At 48.0% G+C, this 17677-nt stretch overlaps 3 protein-coding genes across 5 annotated transcripts; 2 read left to right on the top strand and 1 right to left on the bottom strand.

Moving 5' to 3' along the window:
- The first annotated feature begins 604 nt into the window (after positions 1–604).
- On the top strand, positions 605–4099 carry rnf224 (ring finger protein 224). Of its 2 annotated transcripts, none has more exons than XM_064307654.1 (3): positions 605–1182; positions 2222–2435; positions 3034–4099. In XM_064307654.1, the coding sequence occupies exons 2-3, from the start codon at positions 2223–2225 to the stop codon at positions 3319–3321; spliced, it is 501 nt and encodes a 166-aa protein (XP_064163724.1). In that variant the 5' UTR covers positions 605–1182; position 2222; the 3' UTR covers positions 3322–4099. The 2 variants fall into 2 exon arrangements, with proteins under 2 accessions (XP_064163724.1, XP_064163723.1); XM_064307653.1 differs by having other exon boundaries at positions 3031–4099.
- Positions 4100–4110: 11 nt separating this feature from the next.
- Positions 4111–15269, bottom strand: prpf4 (pre-mRNA splicing tri-snRNP complex factor PRPF4). Its single transcript, XM_064307660.1, has 15 exons — positions 15136–15269; positions 12477–12671; positions 12079–12265; positions 11625–11712; positions 11125–11204; positions 10463–10556; positions 10268–10362; positions 8663–8721; positions 8328–8451; positions 8245–8252; positions 7866–7947; positions 7235–7357; positions 5760–5867; positions 5466–5584; positions 4111–5070 (listed from the first exon to the last, which is right to left on the bottom strand). The coding sequence occupies exons 2-15, from the start codon at positions 12637–12639 to the stop codon at positions 4877–4879; spliced, it is 1524 nt and encodes a 507-aa protein (XP_064163730.1). The 5' UTR covers positions 12640–12671; positions 15136–15269; the 3' UTR covers positions 4111–4876.
- An 81-nt stretch (positions 15270–15350) lies between these two features.
- cdc26 (cell division cycle 26 homolog) lies at positions 15351–17587 on the top strand. 2 transcript variants are annotated; one of them, XM_064307658.1, is made up of 3 exons: positions 15351–15491; positions 16065–16191; positions 17034–17587. In XM_064307658.1, exons 2-3 carry the CDS (start codon positions 16087–16089, stop codon positions 17217–17219), a joined length of 291 nt encoding a protein of 96 aa, XP_064163728.1. In that variant the 5' UTR covers positions 15351–15491; positions 16065–16086; the 3' UTR covers positions 17220–17587. The 2 variants fall into 2 exon arrangements, with proteins under 2 accessions (XP_064163728.1, XP_064163729.1); XM_064307659.1 differs by lacking the exon at positions 15351–15491 and adding an exon at positions 15796–15987.
- Positions 17588–17677: the final 90 nt, after the last annotated feature.

Below are 17677 nucleotides of genomic sequence, written 5' to 3'. Positions count from 1 at the left end.
GTCAGCACCTCATAGGATATTTTGCACCATTAGTACGTATTCACTGTGTAGGATACTGCATATGGTCAGTACACAGTTATTACAGGTCTGTGAAGATAGAGGGTGGATCTAATTTAATCTCTGGCAAGAACCTGATTTCAGTAAGATACAGAAGAGAACGATGGTGCTAATGATCAATGATAACGATGAAAAATCTTTCCATGTTTCCAGGTTCTTTAATGGGTGCAACAGTGGGACACGGAAGTTTAGAAAGTATTAGCATGTGATGACGATGGTCATAAATGTAACTAAATAAAAACTATTAAAAAATAAAGCTGATGAGGATGTCAGTGATAGCAAAGGAGGTGCAATGAAGACGATGTGAATCTTAAAAAACTGACAACCATTCAGTTCATTTCGCATCACTGAAAAACAGGGGCTTCAGAAGCTGAGCTAGAGACAGAAGCCCCTGCTACCCTGTGGCTGGTCTCCCAGCTCAGTGCAGTTGGATCAGGGGAGCTGACAGGTGAGCCTGCGTCCTCTTGTGCTAGGCGTCTGGGAAGGTGTGCGTGCAGGGGGGTGCGGTGGGGGGGTGGGTGGGGGCGGTGGTTTGGAAAGTGTTGGGTTTCCACGGGCGCATTGTTCAGGCTGTAAAATGATCCCCGAGCCGCCTGCACCATCTGAAGGCAACGTGAGCCAGGCTTGGCTTTCACCCTGTCGGACAGCTGGGAGAGGAGCAGAGGAGCGAAGCAGCTGAGGACAGGAGGACTGGAGGAGCAGAGACTCTGACTGGCCCGAGAGAGAGAGAGAACAGGGACCTGGAAACGGGAGGACAAACGCCACTCCACCTCCCTCCTTGGAAATACCTCTTCCCTTTCTCTTTTTACTCCTGTTTTTTTTTGCATTCGCTCTGTTTGTGTGTGTGTGTGTGTGTGTTTTGGTGGAGGTACTGTGGGGAGAACCCTCCCTGTGTCATCCCTGCTTTCTGGGGAACACTTTCCAGCCCCCCCCCCAAACTCCCAGGAGCACCGCTGCTCATCTGTGAGGCGGGGGGGTCCTCAGTGGGGCTGCACCCCACCCTGCTCTCTTCAGGCCCGACCCGACCCCGCCGCCAAGCCTGTGATGGACATTGCCATGGGAACCGCTCCGGGAGCAGGACCCCAGAGGACCGTAGGGAGCCGTTAGGCAGCGGAGAGGGACAAGGTACGTACATCGCCGCATTTTGGGCGGTTTACCTGCCCCTATGTTTTTACCATCGCCAACTGGCAGAATTTCAGCCTGAACTTGGCGCTGCCGGTATCCCCGGAGACGCCCTTTAGAAACAGTGCCCTTTCTCTGTTGGCCCAAAAGGCCTGCGCTGGGTGATTGTTCTCACTTCAATAACCTGCGTCTGAGTATGAGGCACACACAGGTCCCTGGACACACCTGGCACTTCTGAAAGTCCTCCGCTCAATGCCGGACTGTTTACTTACACTGATGCGCAATATACGTGTGTGTGTGTGTGTGTGTGTGAGAGAGAGAGAGAGGGAGAGAGAGTCATACTGACTTTTTTAATATAACATTATATAACATTATAACATATAACTGCTTGCTATGAAAAACGGAACATAGAAATTTTTAATTGCAAATTTGTAATTGCAACATATTATGTGCCGTGCCTCGTTCGCCCAATCCATTGTTACAGTACTTCGTCCTCTGAACCTGTTCATATTCGATATCGGTTTTATCCTGCATGCGATCCGATTAATTATTCATGCTGGGGAAAGCTGATACCAGAGGATTTTTCCTGCAACTTTTTATGCGGCGATTATTTTTGTCTCAAAACTGTACATTAGTGGAATATACAGTACATCGTTGCTTTAACACAGTGTGATTATAAGCAAGCACTGGCCCGTTAAAACCTACCTTTTGTGTGTGCCATCTGCTTCAGCGCAGACAGCAGGGCTCAGATGGAAAGTGGATAGGCCCTCCGCTGTCTCCGTTTGCTGGATTAACTTGTCTCGTTCTGTTGACCTACGGGCTCAGATGAAACGCAGGAGGGCACAACTCTGTTCGGCCACCATTTTATGATATGAAACCCTCGCAAACTGTCTTTCCCTCACACCACTCTAATTATTTAAGGAAGATGAAGGGAATATGAAATCTTGATTGGGGGGGGGGGTGTTTGGGGTTGCTGGGTAGGGAGCGGTTTCGGCATCGCGCTCAGTCAGTCCATCTGATAATGTTGGCTCGCATTCACCAGGATGTCCGAGGAAGATGTGCAAGTGCCAGACGTGCCCCCAGGGGGCGACGTGGAGCTGGCGGCGGAGCAGCCGTCCAGAGACAGCCGCAAGCTGGACTGCATCATCTGCTATTCGGCCTACAACCTGAGCGACAGGCTCCCGCGCAAGCTCTACTGCGGGCACACCTTCTGCCAAGCCTGCCTCTCCCGACTGGACACCGTCATCAACGAGCAGGTGGGCCGCCCTGCCTCACAGCCGATAAACTAGCTCTTCTGCTCAGGGAACGATACACGGGCAGCACTGTGTACACGTGCCCCACAAACACCACTGGCATCCTGTAAAAGACACACACAATTCACATCAAGCCAAACAAACCAACCTGAAATCCTGCTCTTCACAGGGTCTCTGTGTCAAACAGATTTCCTATCAATTAGGAAAAAAGTGAACTGCTTAGCAAAAGAATTTAAGCAGTGGCTTTAGTCAGTGGTTGGCTTGTGGCTTAAGCAGCTTAATTTTCTACTGATGGTAACTTTGATAGTGAATATTGGCTCACAAACATACTAAGCCTCACTCGTGCCTGCGTGTATAAGTCACTTATGAGCTGGAAAAACGATGCGTTGGTGACAGTGTCATTAAATATGATGATGGGAAAACAAGGTGTATTGGACGGCAGTGTTGAGTAGTAGTGTTGAGTAGCAGTGTTGGGCAGCAGCGTTGAGTAGCAGTGTTGAGTAGCAGTGTTGGGTAGCAGCGTTGAGTAGCAGTGCTGGGTAGCAGTGTTGAGTGGCAGTGTTATTAAACACAATGTGTTCCGGCCTCCCATCTCCAGCAGATGTGGATCCCGTGTCCGCAGTGCCGGCAGAACACTCCCTTACCACGCGGGGGCGCCACAGTGCTGGACCTCGACCTGTCGGCCTTCCTGGGAGTCAAGGCGGAGCTGGACAACCAGCGAATAAACACGCGGCAGGGGGGCGGGTCTCAGGTGGAGCACAAGGCTTCCTTTGGAAAGCAGCCAATCACAGAGCAGCCCCCTCCAGCCTGGGGTCAGGGGGCGCTGGCTGTACCCCACTTTCGGAGGAGCCCCTGCTGCAGGCGATGCGTCTCCTGCTGCTGGTACTAGAGCCCAGGGATGGAAACGGAATAATGTGGAAGCCAGTCATGAGGGCTCAGTCTGCTTCACGTCTCCTTTTTCACACTGTTCCCTAACCCTCCCCATCCTGCGTCCTATTGGTCCTTTCACACTAATGGCAAGCCTCCCCATCCTGCGTCCTATTGGTCCTTTCACACTGATGGACCCTAATCCTCTCCATCCTGTGCCCTATTGGTCCATCATAGTGTTTCCTGTGCTTGGGACCAAATACGAAGGTCGGACATTTTTATATGTTACAACAGAACTCCATTCTGTTGTAATTCAAGTGAAGATAAAACCTGTGAAGCTACATGGATGGACTTGATCAGTTGCACTTGGGCTGGTATGTCTAAAGGACATGGGCCTAATCATCCACCCCCACGTCCACCACTGTTTCAGATTTCCTGCTCTGGGCGGGGCACAAGGACTGCCTCCAACCACAATGACCAATGAAGGGTCACCAATAGCCACACAAAATGGTGGCGTCTATGCAAACTGCTCCACCTGGTGGCGATATAAGAGAAGAGGAATTTAGTCTAATCTAGTTAAGATTACTGAATTATACATATATAACCATATATAATGTAATATATGAGTTATTTGAGACTGTTGTCTTTTGTTGGTATTAATGGGTGTAACTCTGTTCCATCTGTCATGTGCAGATTCTTAATTTAGTGACTGAGAAAATTCTTGCTTCCTATGTTAATGATTACAACTGATAAATTTACTTTTTAGCAGTTACCTCAAAACAAGAGAATTAATAATTCAAGGAACCACACATTTTATTTTTCATGGTTTTTTTATTACATGAAAATATCTGTGTGGACACAATAAAAAAATATGACTTGAGTTACAAAAACTGGCCGAATGGCTGATAACAAAAACGGGGGCTTTTTCCGTCCAATCAGACTGCAGGAAAGATTGTTCAAAATGAAAACTGGTAGAACAAAAAAGCACGGGGAAAAAAGTAAGAGATATATTTGTTGAATAGTCCTTGTGTTGCCATGACAGCACCTCTCATGCAGACAGTTTGCAAAGAGCAACAGGAGAAGCACTTTCTCAGAACCTGATCTATACCTGTGCTTGACCATCTATACCTTTGCTAGCTCACCACTATGAAGGCAGTTGCTGTTATAAAGGACCCGTCACTAAACTGTGTGCAGCTGAATGTTAAATCTCAGACACCATATTATGTGAAATACCAGATATTACCCAGAACCAACGTCTCTCTTCAAGGGCCAGGGTGGAGTTTCATTCAATTCAAATTATTCATCTACTCCATTAGAAACCCTTTCAAAACCTGTAGTCCTTAGATTGAAACCCCAAACAATGGCACTGATGCAATAATGATTCAATAGGCCGACAGACCCTAAACAGCTGGAGTTGGCAGCCTAAGGTTGTCATAGTGACACCTGGTCAGTACACAGGCCCCGATGTGGAGAGAGGCTGGATATCAGCCAATCGCAGCGATGGAGAAGGGGGTGGGGGTTATATCAGCCAATCGCAGCGACGGAGAGGGGGAGGGGAGGGGCGTATCGACCAATGGTCACTCGGAGACCCAGAGTTTGAAGGTGCGGTCGTACGAGCAGGTGGCGATGAGCTGTCCGTCAGCCGACACGTCCAGCCCCATCACCTTCCCCTCGTGCCCCGCCAGCGTCTTGAGCGGGGACCAGCCGGGGTGCGTCCACACCTTGGCCGTGTTGTCGTACGCTCCGGTCAGGAGGTAGTGACCGTCAGTGGCTGAGAGGGGGAGCCAGGGGGAAAAAGAAAGAGTAAATAAATGACAACGGGAAGGACAGAGCGACACAGAGAGCAAGGGAGAGAGAGACGGAGCAAGAGACAAGAATATTGAGAGGGAGAGAGACAGAGCGAGAGAGAGAGAGATGGAGAGAGATGGAGAGGGAGAGAGTCAGAGCGAGAGACAGAGAGAGAGATGGAGATATTGAGAGGGAGAGAGTCAGAGCGAGAGACAGAGAGAGAGATGGAGCGAGATGGAGAGGGAGAGACAGAGAGAGAGATGGAGATATTGAGAGGGAGAGAGTCAGAGTGAGAGATAGAGAGAGAGATGGAGCGAGAGCCATGTAGAAGGTGGAACAGACGCACACGGCGAGCAGCTCTCCTCCAGGGCTACTTACGCTGGAACTTCACTGAGGACAGAAGGTTCTGGTGAGCGGGGATGGTGTAGATGCACTTCCTCTGCCGGAGGTCCCAGACCTTGCAGGTGTTATCTCCACTTCCTGTCGCCACGTGAAAGCTGCAGTGGAGAGAGAGACAGAGAGGTGGAGAGAGAGACAGACAGAATCTGAGTGAGTGAGTGAGTGTGTGTGTGTGTTAATATTATAAGTTTTAATATGGGAGGGGGTTCATAACATCATAATGTCTGGTTTAATATGGGTGGTTGTTAAGATACGGAGAAGCCGGCCTCTTACCCGTTGGGTGAGAAGTCGATGGCGTAGATCTCTTTGAGGTGGCCCTCCAGGAACATGACGCAGCGCCCCGTCCGCAGGTCCCAGATCCGGCCGAACGAGTCCAGACCCCTGCAAAGCCGGGCAGGGTGGGGCATTTAGGGAGGGGTGCAATGTGAAAAGCCGGAAAGTTCCTCCAGCCCCTGAGTGGGAGGAGCCACTGTCTGTCATCAGCGGCTCACTGAATTTAACAAACTGGGGACAAGCAACATTTTTCAACTGGTTCATACAAGTGACTGACAGCATACAATGGCTCCGCCCATAATAGGGTTAATGAAGCCTCATTCTCCAAACTGTGTCAGAAACTGTGTGAGAGACTGAGTCAGAGACTGTGTGAGAGACTGTGTGAGAGGCTGTGTGAGAGACTGTGTGAGAGACTGTGTGAGAGACTGTGTGAGAGGCTGTGTGAGAGACTGTGTGAGAGGCTGTGTGAGAGAGTGTGCCAGAGACTGTGTGAGAGGCTGTGTGAGACTGTGTGAGAGGCTGTGCCAGAGACTGTGTGAGAGACTGTGTGAGAGGCTGTGTGAGAGACTTCATCTGGCTACACTACATAAGTCACCCCTGTACTCTGTCCCATTAGCACACGCCACACCCGCTACAGGGCTCAGCACAAAGGACCCTGTCAGGCAGACCCTCTGAATTCCAGCCCTTGATGCCAGGCTGCCCAAATTTCCAGAGCCAAAGGGATTCCCGCATGAACTCCCAATCACAGCTGAGCCAAGGGGCTCTCTGTCCCCCTGAGCCGTTAGCCTAATTACGACTCTTTAATCACACTGTAAGAACAGGCCCCTTGTTGCGAGGCCCCGCCCACCTCGGCCTGTCCCAACTAAAACCCCATGTGCTTCATTAACTGTCCTCTGATCGCCATGGCAACCTCCCGCGGCCAATGGGAAGAGGTCACACCGAGCCCACGAGGTACTGGCTGCTTCATTCAACGTGTTCACAAGAATGTTATTTTTAGATAGACAAAAAGAGCAGGAAATCTGCGTGATTCGATTAAAGTGGGAGAGGTCACACGGAAAGTTCCAGATTCTTTTGAGGGTCTTTGGCCCTCGTTCCTCATTTTAGTGCTTAATATGGTAAAGCTGACTCTTAGTACGCTCATGAATGAAAGCGACAGCTACTAGTAACGAGTCCTGCTCAGAAGGCGTAGCGACTACCAAAGCAGACTCTTGTTCCTACTACTCTGCGTGAGAGCCCTTCTCCCTCCCTGAACACCCTACGGGACTTAGTGTGTCACTCAGGGCGCTATTCTCCACTGCCCACTGCAGTTCCATACATCACAAAGCCCCCCAACAGCCCCCCCCCCTCCCACAGTAGGAGCAGCTAGCCCACGAGTCCCCCCCAGTGGGCGGAGCTATCTCACGAGACTACCCCCCAGTGGGAGGAGCTAACCTACGGAGCCCACCCCCTGAAGGGCGAGGGGTGTGTCTACGTACCCGGTCCCTGCCAGGGAGCCGTCGGGGTGGAAGTGCAGGTCGTGCACCCCCTTGCTGTGGCCCTCCTGGTGGAGGATCTCCTCCTGCGCCTCCAGATCCCACAGCCTCCAGGAGTTATCATAACTGGGGAGAAAGAACAAGGGGGTCGGAGTCTGCTTAGCCACAGCCCTCAGGGACAAACCCTAAACTTCTAAGGGCTAACCTTCTCTAACAGTTTTTTTTAAGTGCTTCCCCTCAGCTAAGTAACTTTACTGCTCATACAGAAGCACTTTTAAAAAATAGTGTTTTAAAGTGCTTTTGCGGGATATCCCAGAGGGTAATCAGTGAAGACTCCTGTCAATATATCGATCAAAATGTGACTGAATGTTTGACTGACGGGCAGAGAAAGAGGGGGAGGAATGGGAAGACAGGGACAGAGGGAAAGCGAGATCAGAGAAGGGGTAAGTGAGAGAGAAAGACCAGAGACAAGAGTGAGGAAAGGGGGGAGTCATTTCAGAAGGAGGGATGAGGGGAGAAAAAGTGAGAAAAAGTGATGGTGAAAAAAAAAGTGAGTGAGGAAAGACAGGAAGAGGCAAAGCATTGTGGGAAGAGTGCAGAAATGCAGGCGTTGGTCCTCTCGCTCCTTACTCACCAGGTGGTGCCCAGGAAGCGCCCGGAGGGGTGCCAGGCCACGCGTGCCACCCGCATCGAGTGCCTCTCGGCACGGCTCATCGCTGAGCAGGGCAGCACAGACAGTGTCACTAATCAGCTGCAGTGAAACGAGATGCATACTTGGCTTATACTCATAGGGCACTTAAGGGTAGTCACTCTGGGTCTAGGTATCACTCTGGGTCTAGGGATAGTTCACTCTTCTTAAAGGATCCATCTGGAGTCTTAAAGGATAGTCACCTCTGGGTCTAAAGCACAGTTTACTCTTGGTCTAAAGGTAGTTATCTTGGGTCTAAAGCACAGTTACTCTGGGTCTTAAGGACGTATCTCGGTCTTAAAGGGATATCACTTTTGGGTCTAACGATAGTCACTCTGTGATATTAAACGGATAGTTTACTTTCTGGAGCACACACACGCACACACAAACACACACACGCCCACACACCTGTCCAGACTCCAGAGCTTCACTGATCCGTCAGTCGCACAAGAGGCCATGTTGACATCGGCGGCGTCCAGAGACAGTGTGGCCTGGGGGTGGAAACTGATGGCCCCCACGTTGGTGTTGTGTCCTGAGGGAAGTCATGTGACCAAAGTCAGACGGGTACACTTCAACCCCTTCTTATCTTCATATATTGAAATTGTGCTTTATTGTAGTGCTGGACTTCTTTATGAAAAAGGTATTGTATTTGGATAGTATGGAAAAAACTTAACAACAAGGCTTTCATGAAACAAACTTAAAAAACAGGACACTGATTAATACAGATAAGACAAAATATTTACCCCTTAAAGTGCGGACAAGGCTGCAATCAGGGACTGCCCAGAGCTTACAGAGACCACTCCTGAGAGAGAGAAAGAGATGGTGATGGAAAGAGAGACAGAGCAAGAGAAAAAAAGAGAAAAAAGAGAGAGATAGACATCAGAGGGTAGCCAATTATCTTGTTTTCCCCACTAACAGTATTAAATCAGAATTACTGTGGCACCATTCTGAACATTTTCTATTCCTCGATAAATTCCAAGGTTCAGTGAGTACAACTTTTTGCCTTAAAGAAACCCTTTGCCTTCTGAGCCAAGGACTCCCTCTGTTCACATGATATATGGCCACTGGCAAAGCAGCTCTAAACCCTTCCTGCTTTAGTATTCACTGGCACCCGGAATATAATCCAAGTAGGGGTTGGCGATGTGGATTCCTTTCAGGCGACTGTGACGACATTTTACATTATTTGTTACAAAATTAATGTAAAACAGTGCTTGTGAAATTGAACTGAAACAGAAGAGAATCCTCGAACGTGGCACAGACCGCCAGCAAACCTGTCCGTGAGCAGCATCGGGTCGCTGGCGCGTGAGAGATTACAGCGCGGACGCGCTCAGCCACTTGCAAAGGCACATTTCACGTGCTAAGCACGCCAGAAACAGGCAGAGCTACAACCGTTAAACAACAAAGATCAAAGAGACCTGATAGCCCGATAACGTGTGCGGAATGGCAGATGTACATCATGTGACACCTGTGAATCAGCACCAGCGAATGCCGATAGCAGCAGATAACAGACTGGAGCATATCAGGACACAGTACCCGTAGAACCATGTCAGGACAGACACAGTACTCGTAGAACCATGTCAGGACAGACACAGTACCCGTAGAACCATGTCAGGACAGACACAGTACCTGTAGAACCATGTCAGGACAGACACAGTACCCATAGAACCATGTCAGGACAGACACAGTACCCGTAGAACCATGTCAGGACAGACACAGTACCCGTAGAACCATGTCAGGACAGACACAGTACCCGTAGAACCATGTCAGGACAGACACAGTACCCGTAGAACCATGTCAGGACAGACACAGTACCCGTAGAACCATGTCAGGACAGACACAGTACCTGTAGAACCATGTCAGGACAGACACAGTACCCATAGAACCATGTCAGGACAGACACAGTACCCGTAGAACCATGTCAGGACAGACACAGTACCCGTAGAACCATGTCAGGACAGACACAGTACCGTAGAACCATGTCAGGACAGACACAGTACCTGTAGAACCATGTCAGGACAGACACAGTACCCATAGAACCATGTCAGGACAGACACAGTACCCGTAGAACCATGTCAGGACAGACACAGTACCCGTAGAACCATGTCAGGACAGACACAGTACCTGTAGAACCATGTCAGGACAGCTAAACTGAGCGTAACTGCTGTACATCACCCACCCTAAATTCACTACATTACATCCGGTTATCAGAGACTCCTTTCCAGAACGACATATAATGAAAACAGAAGAACTGAGGTTTGCAGATAGGCTCCCTGGCTTTTGCCGAAACTGAACGTGTCGATGCACTTCAGTGCAGGCCAAAGGGAGGGGGGGTGGAGTGGGTTTCTCACCAGGACGCCGTCACCAGCAGTTTGGAGTTGGGGCTAAACTGGCAGGAGGAGATGGGTCTCTCGTCCCCAATCTGACTGCAGAAGTTATTCAGGCCCTGGAGAGACAGAGAGGCACTCAGGAGCTGCTCTTCCACAACGGGCCCAGTGATGCCCGCAGAGAGGAAACCCCGGGGCATTGTGGGAGACGCCGCTCACCCTCAGCGTCTTGTGGAGCTCCTGCTGACGCACGGTCCGGGAAGATTCGGGGATCTCCTTCTGAGCGCGAGCTGCATCCAGCCTCTTCACGGCCCTGTAAGACGCACACACGCGCATGCGCGCGCGCGCACACACACACAAAACACCCTGTAAGCCACACACACAAGGGCATAACACACGGAAAGCAGGCAGCCATCTTTTATTCAACTTTCATGCCCCTGTCTGAATTCAGTGAAGGCGGGTGGGGAGTGGGGGGCAGGTGGGGAGTGGGTGGGGTGAGGGGGGCAGGTGGGGTGAGGGGGGGCAAGCAGGGCAGCTCACTCCAGTTGTCTGGCCACTTTGCTTGATTTCCTCTCAGTGCCACAACATGGAAGAACTTATCAGCCATTACTAGGTATCCCCCCAGAGTAGACTGACAAGCTATTAAAGTCTGTGCACAGTTTGTGTACAGACTTTAATAGCTTGTCTTTCATGACAGGAAAAACCAACGGTAAGTTCTTTAATTACACAAACTGAATCGTTTCAGAAAAAAGAGGGTAATCCCAGCCACATTTAGCAAGCTTAGTGAGTGGCCATCAGAACTCATGCAGTCCAACACACCTCATACAGTCACTCATTTGTGTTACATGGAGGGGAGAACACCCAGGTGACTCGACCTTTACCTGGGCAGAGAGTAGCGAGCCAACCACAGACGAGCTTCCTTTAAAGAGGTGGGGCCTTCATGGTACCAGGTCTGCTGGCACTGCAGAACAGAGAGAGGAAGAGGAGGAGTATAGAAGATCTGAGGAAGAGGAGTACAGCAGCCCTGCTAATAACCTATGGGCAGCCTTCGGCTGAACCAGTACATACAGTAAGCACTGACAGGAGTACTTCTAATGCACATTTCAAGGAGTTTTCAAGAAATGGAATTCGGTACAAAAAATTTCAAAACAGTCATTTATTCTAAAATAGTTTTGGGTGGATGATACATTCAGTAGCTAAAGAAAACACGTTTTATATAAACCCACAGAAATCCAAACATCAGTTCAAAAGCTGAAGCGCTTTTACTGCCCTGAATTATTCTTAAATTTCAAATCAAAGCACTTTCATGCTTTTAAAGGACAGAAGGCCCGTATGGGCAGGGCAGGGGACCGTGTGGCGTGGAACGGAATGGCGCACATACCTCTTCTTGAGAGCGCTTCCCTTTCTCGTCTTCCTTTTTGGATTTCTTCAGGGCATCTGGTCCCACCACAGACAAGATGTTCCTCAACCTGGCGTAAAGACATGAGGAAATATGACAGAGAAGGACATTATAGACAACAGAGAAGTCATGACCTGCGAGAACCAAGACATCCACACCGATTAGGAAACAAGGCTCAAATGCTGCCTGTTATGAAAACTTATGAAGAGCTGGCCGTTCAGCAGCCCTCCTGAAACACAGCAAATAGCGCCTGAATTTGGACAGGAAAATGTACCCACATGAACCCTAAATGGAAGCGCTCAGGTGCTATAAATCACCAACTTCCTAAAACAAATCAAAAAGTTTTGCTTATCACAATAGTGCACCATGATTGGCTCTAATCTGAAGACCTTGTGCCCCATGTCCAGTAAAAACAGAAGCCACTTGGCTTCCTCACCTCTCTCGTCTCTCAGCAGGCCCCTCCCCGAAGAGCGTGATTGGCTCTCCCAGAGCCCGCAGGCAGGCTTTCACCTCGGCGTCGTCGGTGGAGACGGTGATCTGCCGCGCCCGCTTCCTGCGCTCAAACTCAGCCAGCACCTCCGCCTGCCGCTCGCTGACACGCTCCTCCATCTCCATGCATTCGCCTGAGGAGGCAGGGGGAGAGGGTGCTTATAGTCAGGGGGAGAGGGTGCTTATAGTCAGGGGGAGATGGTGATTTTAGTCAGGGGGAGAAGGTGATTTTAGTCAGGGGGAGAAGGTGATTTTAGTCAGGGGGAGAAGATACTTTTCATCAGGGGGAGTGATGCCCAGGGCTGCCTGTGTGGGGCAGCAGGATTGGGGGGCAGGCATACTGACCGCTGGAGATGTTGATGTTGCCGGCCTCAATCCCCGCCTTCACCGCCTCCTTGCCAGAGCTGGCCGAACCCTCGCGGGCCAGCCGCTCCCGCTCCTTCTCCTCCAGGCTGCCATAGAAGATCCGGGTTTTCTTCGCCACGGGGACATCCTCGTCGTCCGACATCTTGCTCCTGCTCTTCGCCTCGGGGTCACGACCTGCAGCATTAAACCACATTTAAAATCTGACTAAATCACTGTCGCACCGACACATCTGGGGCACGTCCTGCAGCTTGGAGCCAATGAGAGCCGTGCCATTTCTGGGACACAGTATTGTAGAGGGAGGGATGCGGGCCTGTGGTCTGCTTGCAACAGCTGTACAAGTGGTGAATTTCAATATGGCCATTCGTTAATCTCAGTCCTGTTCAGGGGTGAAGTGGCTAATCTCAACATACACCAATGTGTAACACTCAACTGGATGACTGACACCAATAATTTGTGCCAGAGCACTCATAAGCTCAAGTTGTTGGGGATACATTTTAGCCAGAAAAAATGAGGACCATTTCTATGGCTAGATAGGGGATTTTGCTAAAACACTTAGTAATCTTACAAACACCATGTTGTATCGTTTTTAAGGAGCACAGTGAGTCAAAACCTTGATGTTAAGATCTCATCTGCAAGATGGCACCTCCTACAGTAAAGCATCCTCATTGTAGTGCTTGGGCTTGGTTTGTTCTACTTGGTTGATATGAAACACTGCTCAACACTACTTTGAACACAGCAGAAGCCAGTCATTTTCCAAGAAGATATCCAAACCAAATACAAACCTGGTGCAGACTTAGCTATGGCAGAAAAGGGGGTTTCATGGTGACATGGCCACTGGCAAATATCAAACCATAGCTCTGTTACTAGGGGTACAAACTGGGTTGCAAGATACATAAGCCGCGTTTCCACCGCAGGAACTATACCCCGGAACTAGGAACCTTTTGAGGAACTCAGTGCGTTTCCACCGCAGGAACTAGGGTCTAAATTTAGTTCTGGGGGCTTTGTTTTACCCCCCAAAACGTTCCTGCTCGGGGGGTAGTACTTTCCGAAAGTACAGGAACCTTTTGGGTGGAGCTTGCAGCGCTGAACATTTCTGATTGGTCGAGTACTCGTAGCATTTGTGTTGTATTTATTTTCCGCCATTACCCGCCATGTTTGAAAATATTCAGCGGCAAACCAATTTATTTTCATAATAACTTCAAATCAAACTTGTATATTATGCGGCGCAGTAGCCTACTTTTGGTTATAGCCTGTCAACGTCTTGGAATTATAACGTGTGCTCTTCTGTTCTTTTCTTGCTTTAGTATTCGTTTTATAAAATGCTAGGCATTCGTTCTTGGACAGCATATTACGTAGGCTACCAAAACATTCAAACGGATTAATTCGGTTGCTGAATATTTTCTTCCGGATTTTCTTTGTTAGCCCGTTGTAATTGACTCAAAACGTTTGATACAGTTATGTGAGGTATGCGGTAGTTCTGCATAATTAACATTGGTGATACAGTACAAGCAAACTGGAAATCACCTTCCGCACTTTTATCCGGGTAAAATAACAGGTTAATTCTAGTAATCTTCCCTTTAGCTTTTTCAGACTGCCGTAATTTTACTCAATTTTACTGCCATTTTTCAATTCCACGAAAAGACCAGGAAGACTATGGACTAATTTATGGTGCATGGCTCGCATCTGGAGGGCACACTTCGCTGCTCGGCTAGCAGTAACTTCGAAGGAAAGCAAACGGTGGCTGTACCACTACTAATTTACATTTTCACGCAAGTCCGAGTTTTCGTTCTATTCTTGTCATTTTGCGATTAGCCTATATGGAATTGACGAGAAAGTAATAAAACAGCAAATTGTTTACAACGTGTGCATGTTTTCTGCTGTTAATGAATGTGTTTGAGAGGATATATGAAAATCAATAGGCTAAATACAAAAGTAACCATATATAGTCATTGTTGGTAACCCGTTGTATATAAGTGGAATAAACCCCTCCGGGCTGTCCCGGTTATTAGAAAATAATGTAGGCTACGTCGGTGGTAGTATGGGGTTACAGAAGAAATCATATGACAGATGGACCGACGACAACGTCAGTGGGCTAATTTGCCTAATCTTCGCGGTACTTTAGACCCCGGTGGAAACGCAGACAACCATTGGCTGAAGGAACCTTTTAGTTCCTGGTAAAGTAGTTCCTGGGACTGAAAGTTCCGGGTAATTTTGGTGGAAACGCGGCTATAGTCTGGCAGTCTCCACCTACTCTCTGAGCAAACGCAGGATTTGCTTTAAATCAACTAATTTCATAGCCAGCAAGAATATGGATTATGACCAGCAAGCAAGCTACTCCGCTACTCACAGGCGATTAAACTAAGTTGGAACCTTTCTCTATGTCAAAAGAACACTAACCGTTCGCGCAAAACTAGTTGCAGTATTCCCAACTCAAAACACAGGTAACTCAGCTGCTGGTTAGCTCGATAGCTAGCCCTCTTCAGACATTTGGCAGTAATCCAAGCAAACCACAAAAAAACGACCGACCATTCAAGTGTCATCGTCCACGTATATTTATACTACTACAATCTTACCCACATATAAAAATACACATTTAACTCGACACTGAATTGGCTAATTTTACAAGCTTGCTACGTACCTACCACGACCAGGCTTCAGACGAAACAACCGCGTTTCGGAACACTATGTTGCACTGGGAAGTATTTGCGAGTGCGCCACCTGGTGCCCTGGAGAATGGTTAAAAAGTCTCAATCTCACTTTATGACGACTGAACTGTAATAAAATTATACAGTTTATTGCCTCAGACGCATTCAAATATTTGATTACATCCACACATTTACTGTTCCGTATGAATAGTTGGTTCGCGGACACGAATATAGCAGGTGGGAGGGGACGAGTTGCCTGCTTTGTTGTGATTCATCCAGAAAGACTACAGCTCCCATAAACCAATGGGTTTTGGCATGGCGGTTTCCTGACCACGGTGTACAGACGTTGGTGAGTAAAGACAGCTAGCTAACAACGAAGTTTGTCATTATAGTTTTATTCGTAGTTTGATTTCAGGTGTTGATATTATGTGCAATGTATGTGAACGTCTTGTCACGTTGCATGTTAAGAAGCGAAGAATTAGCGAAGGCATTTCTCCGGAAGCTAGGCTAACCGGCATTATTATTAGCGCTCAACTTGATCTGTTTTGCATATCTCGGGCCTGCGCATATGCCTGCAACGTTTGGAGTAATACTGGTTTAGTTAAGTAGTTGACTAACTATATATTTTATTTAACTTTAGCATTGAATGAAATTCGCCGATTTTATATCAGCAGAGTCAACAATTAGTTGGGTATGGCTAGGTCCACTAGTTCAGTGATCTGTAGGATATGCTACTACAGCTAGCCTAGCGTTAGCCCGTTAGGTCGCCATAGGAGAGGGATGAGGAGGTGGAATAACTGTGCATTTATCCAGCGGCGTTAACGGCTTTTCCCCCCTAGTTTAAGGTATGTTTGCTGTTAAATGTGTAATTTATCAGCGGCGTAGTTCGGTAAACCATTGTGCTCGTCGTTTTGCTGTTAAGGTGGAGTGAGGACCGCGCCTGTATGTTGCTGCAGTGCAGATCGAGGATGCTGCGCCGCAAGCCGACCCGTCTGGAACTGAAGCTGGATGACATTGAGGAGTTTGACAGTGTGAAGAAGGAGCTGGAGGTAAGAAATGACACCGTGGCCGTCAAACATGCAATCTACCTAATTCTGGGCCCCATATCACTTGGCTGGTCATTGTGGCTGATGACAATCCAAACTGCAGCTGTGAGAAATGCAAGTTGTGAAGGAAAAATGTAACTACTTTTATTTGTATTAAAAATATTTATTTTTTATGTGGCATGTTTTTAACATATTTCTTATTTTTATATAGTGGCGAGCATGAGTCTAGTTACCGAGTCTTTGTACAGCTTAGCTCAGTGGTAACCAACCTTGTTCCTGGAGATCTACCATCCTGTAGGTTTTCATTTCAATCCTAATTTGGCATACCTTACTCTACTAATTAGCAGCTCAAAAATATATCTAGCTGTTGAATGAAATGTGCTTTCTTAGAGTCAAAATGAAAATCTACAGGAAGGTAGATCTCCAGGAACAGGGTTGGCTACCACTGGCTTAGTTTTGCTAGTATAAATGATTACCATGATTAGGATACTTTTGCATTTGTGACATTTTCACTTAATTTACAGCATGGCTGTCCAATCCTGTTCCTGGGCATCTACTGTCCTGGTGGTTTTCATTTCAACCCTGATTTGGCACACCTGACAACTAATTAGCTAAATAGTTAAGATAGACTTTGTCCCGAAGGAAATTTGTTTAGACACATCTGGTGCTTGCTGTACGAAGACAGTATACATAATAACACACAATAGGACAGTTACTTAGGTTCGTTGTTAGACAACCGAGTATGTATGAGCTTCAGATTCTCAGCATGTTGGGATCAAAGTAGTGATCTTTATAAAAATAAAATAAAAAACCCCATCTAAAAAGTATTATTTTCTTGCAAACAGAGCCGGAAGAAACAGAGGGACGAGGTGGATGTGGTGGGAGTGGCAACATCCGGGGAAATGGGAGGGGCGACGGGCGGCAGCAACGAGGGAAAGACCCGGGAGCAAATGATCAACGAGCGCATTGGCTACAAGCCCCACCCCAAACCCAACACCTTGCCTTCCCTCTTCGGAAACCTGCAGTTTTAGGGCCCCCCCAGACGTCCTTCTGAAAGGACGGATCGCCTGGACCGAACCCTCGCTTGAAAGGGCAGGAGGGGTTCTTCCAGCGCCAGTATCAAGTTTGCACATTGACTTTATTTTTACTTTTTTAATGCTTCCTCGGCTTCGTCCGAGGGCCTCAGGGGTTATCCACAGTTCTGAGACAGTCTTGGTGTTACAAACCCCAGCAGAACATGTTGAAGATGCTCCCACACTTTTGGTTGTTTGCTAACATTTTCTTGTTTTCATGTGAACCAGCAGCATTGCTTACAACTGAAACTGAAAAAGTGAATGTCTGAGTAAAAAAAAAATTTTTCCTTTTTAAATATACAAATAAAAACCAATGTTTACCTCTGGTCTGTGATTGTATTTTTTTTATTATGGTGTTGCCAGGGAACAGTTCTACTTGTTTTTGGTTGTTCTAGGTTACAGAAATTGTACACTTA

Source organism: Anguilla rostrata, chromosome 14 (genome assembly GCF_018555375.3).
Source record: "Anguilla rostrata isolate EN2019 chromosome 14, ASM1855537v3, whole genome shotgun sequence".
Lineage (NCBI taxonomy): Eukaryota > Metazoa > Chordata > Actinopteri > Anguilliformes > Anguillidae > Anguilla > Anguilla rostrata.
Note: the sequence above shows the minus strand (reverse complement) of the source record. Positions and strands in the feature narration are given on the sequence as shown.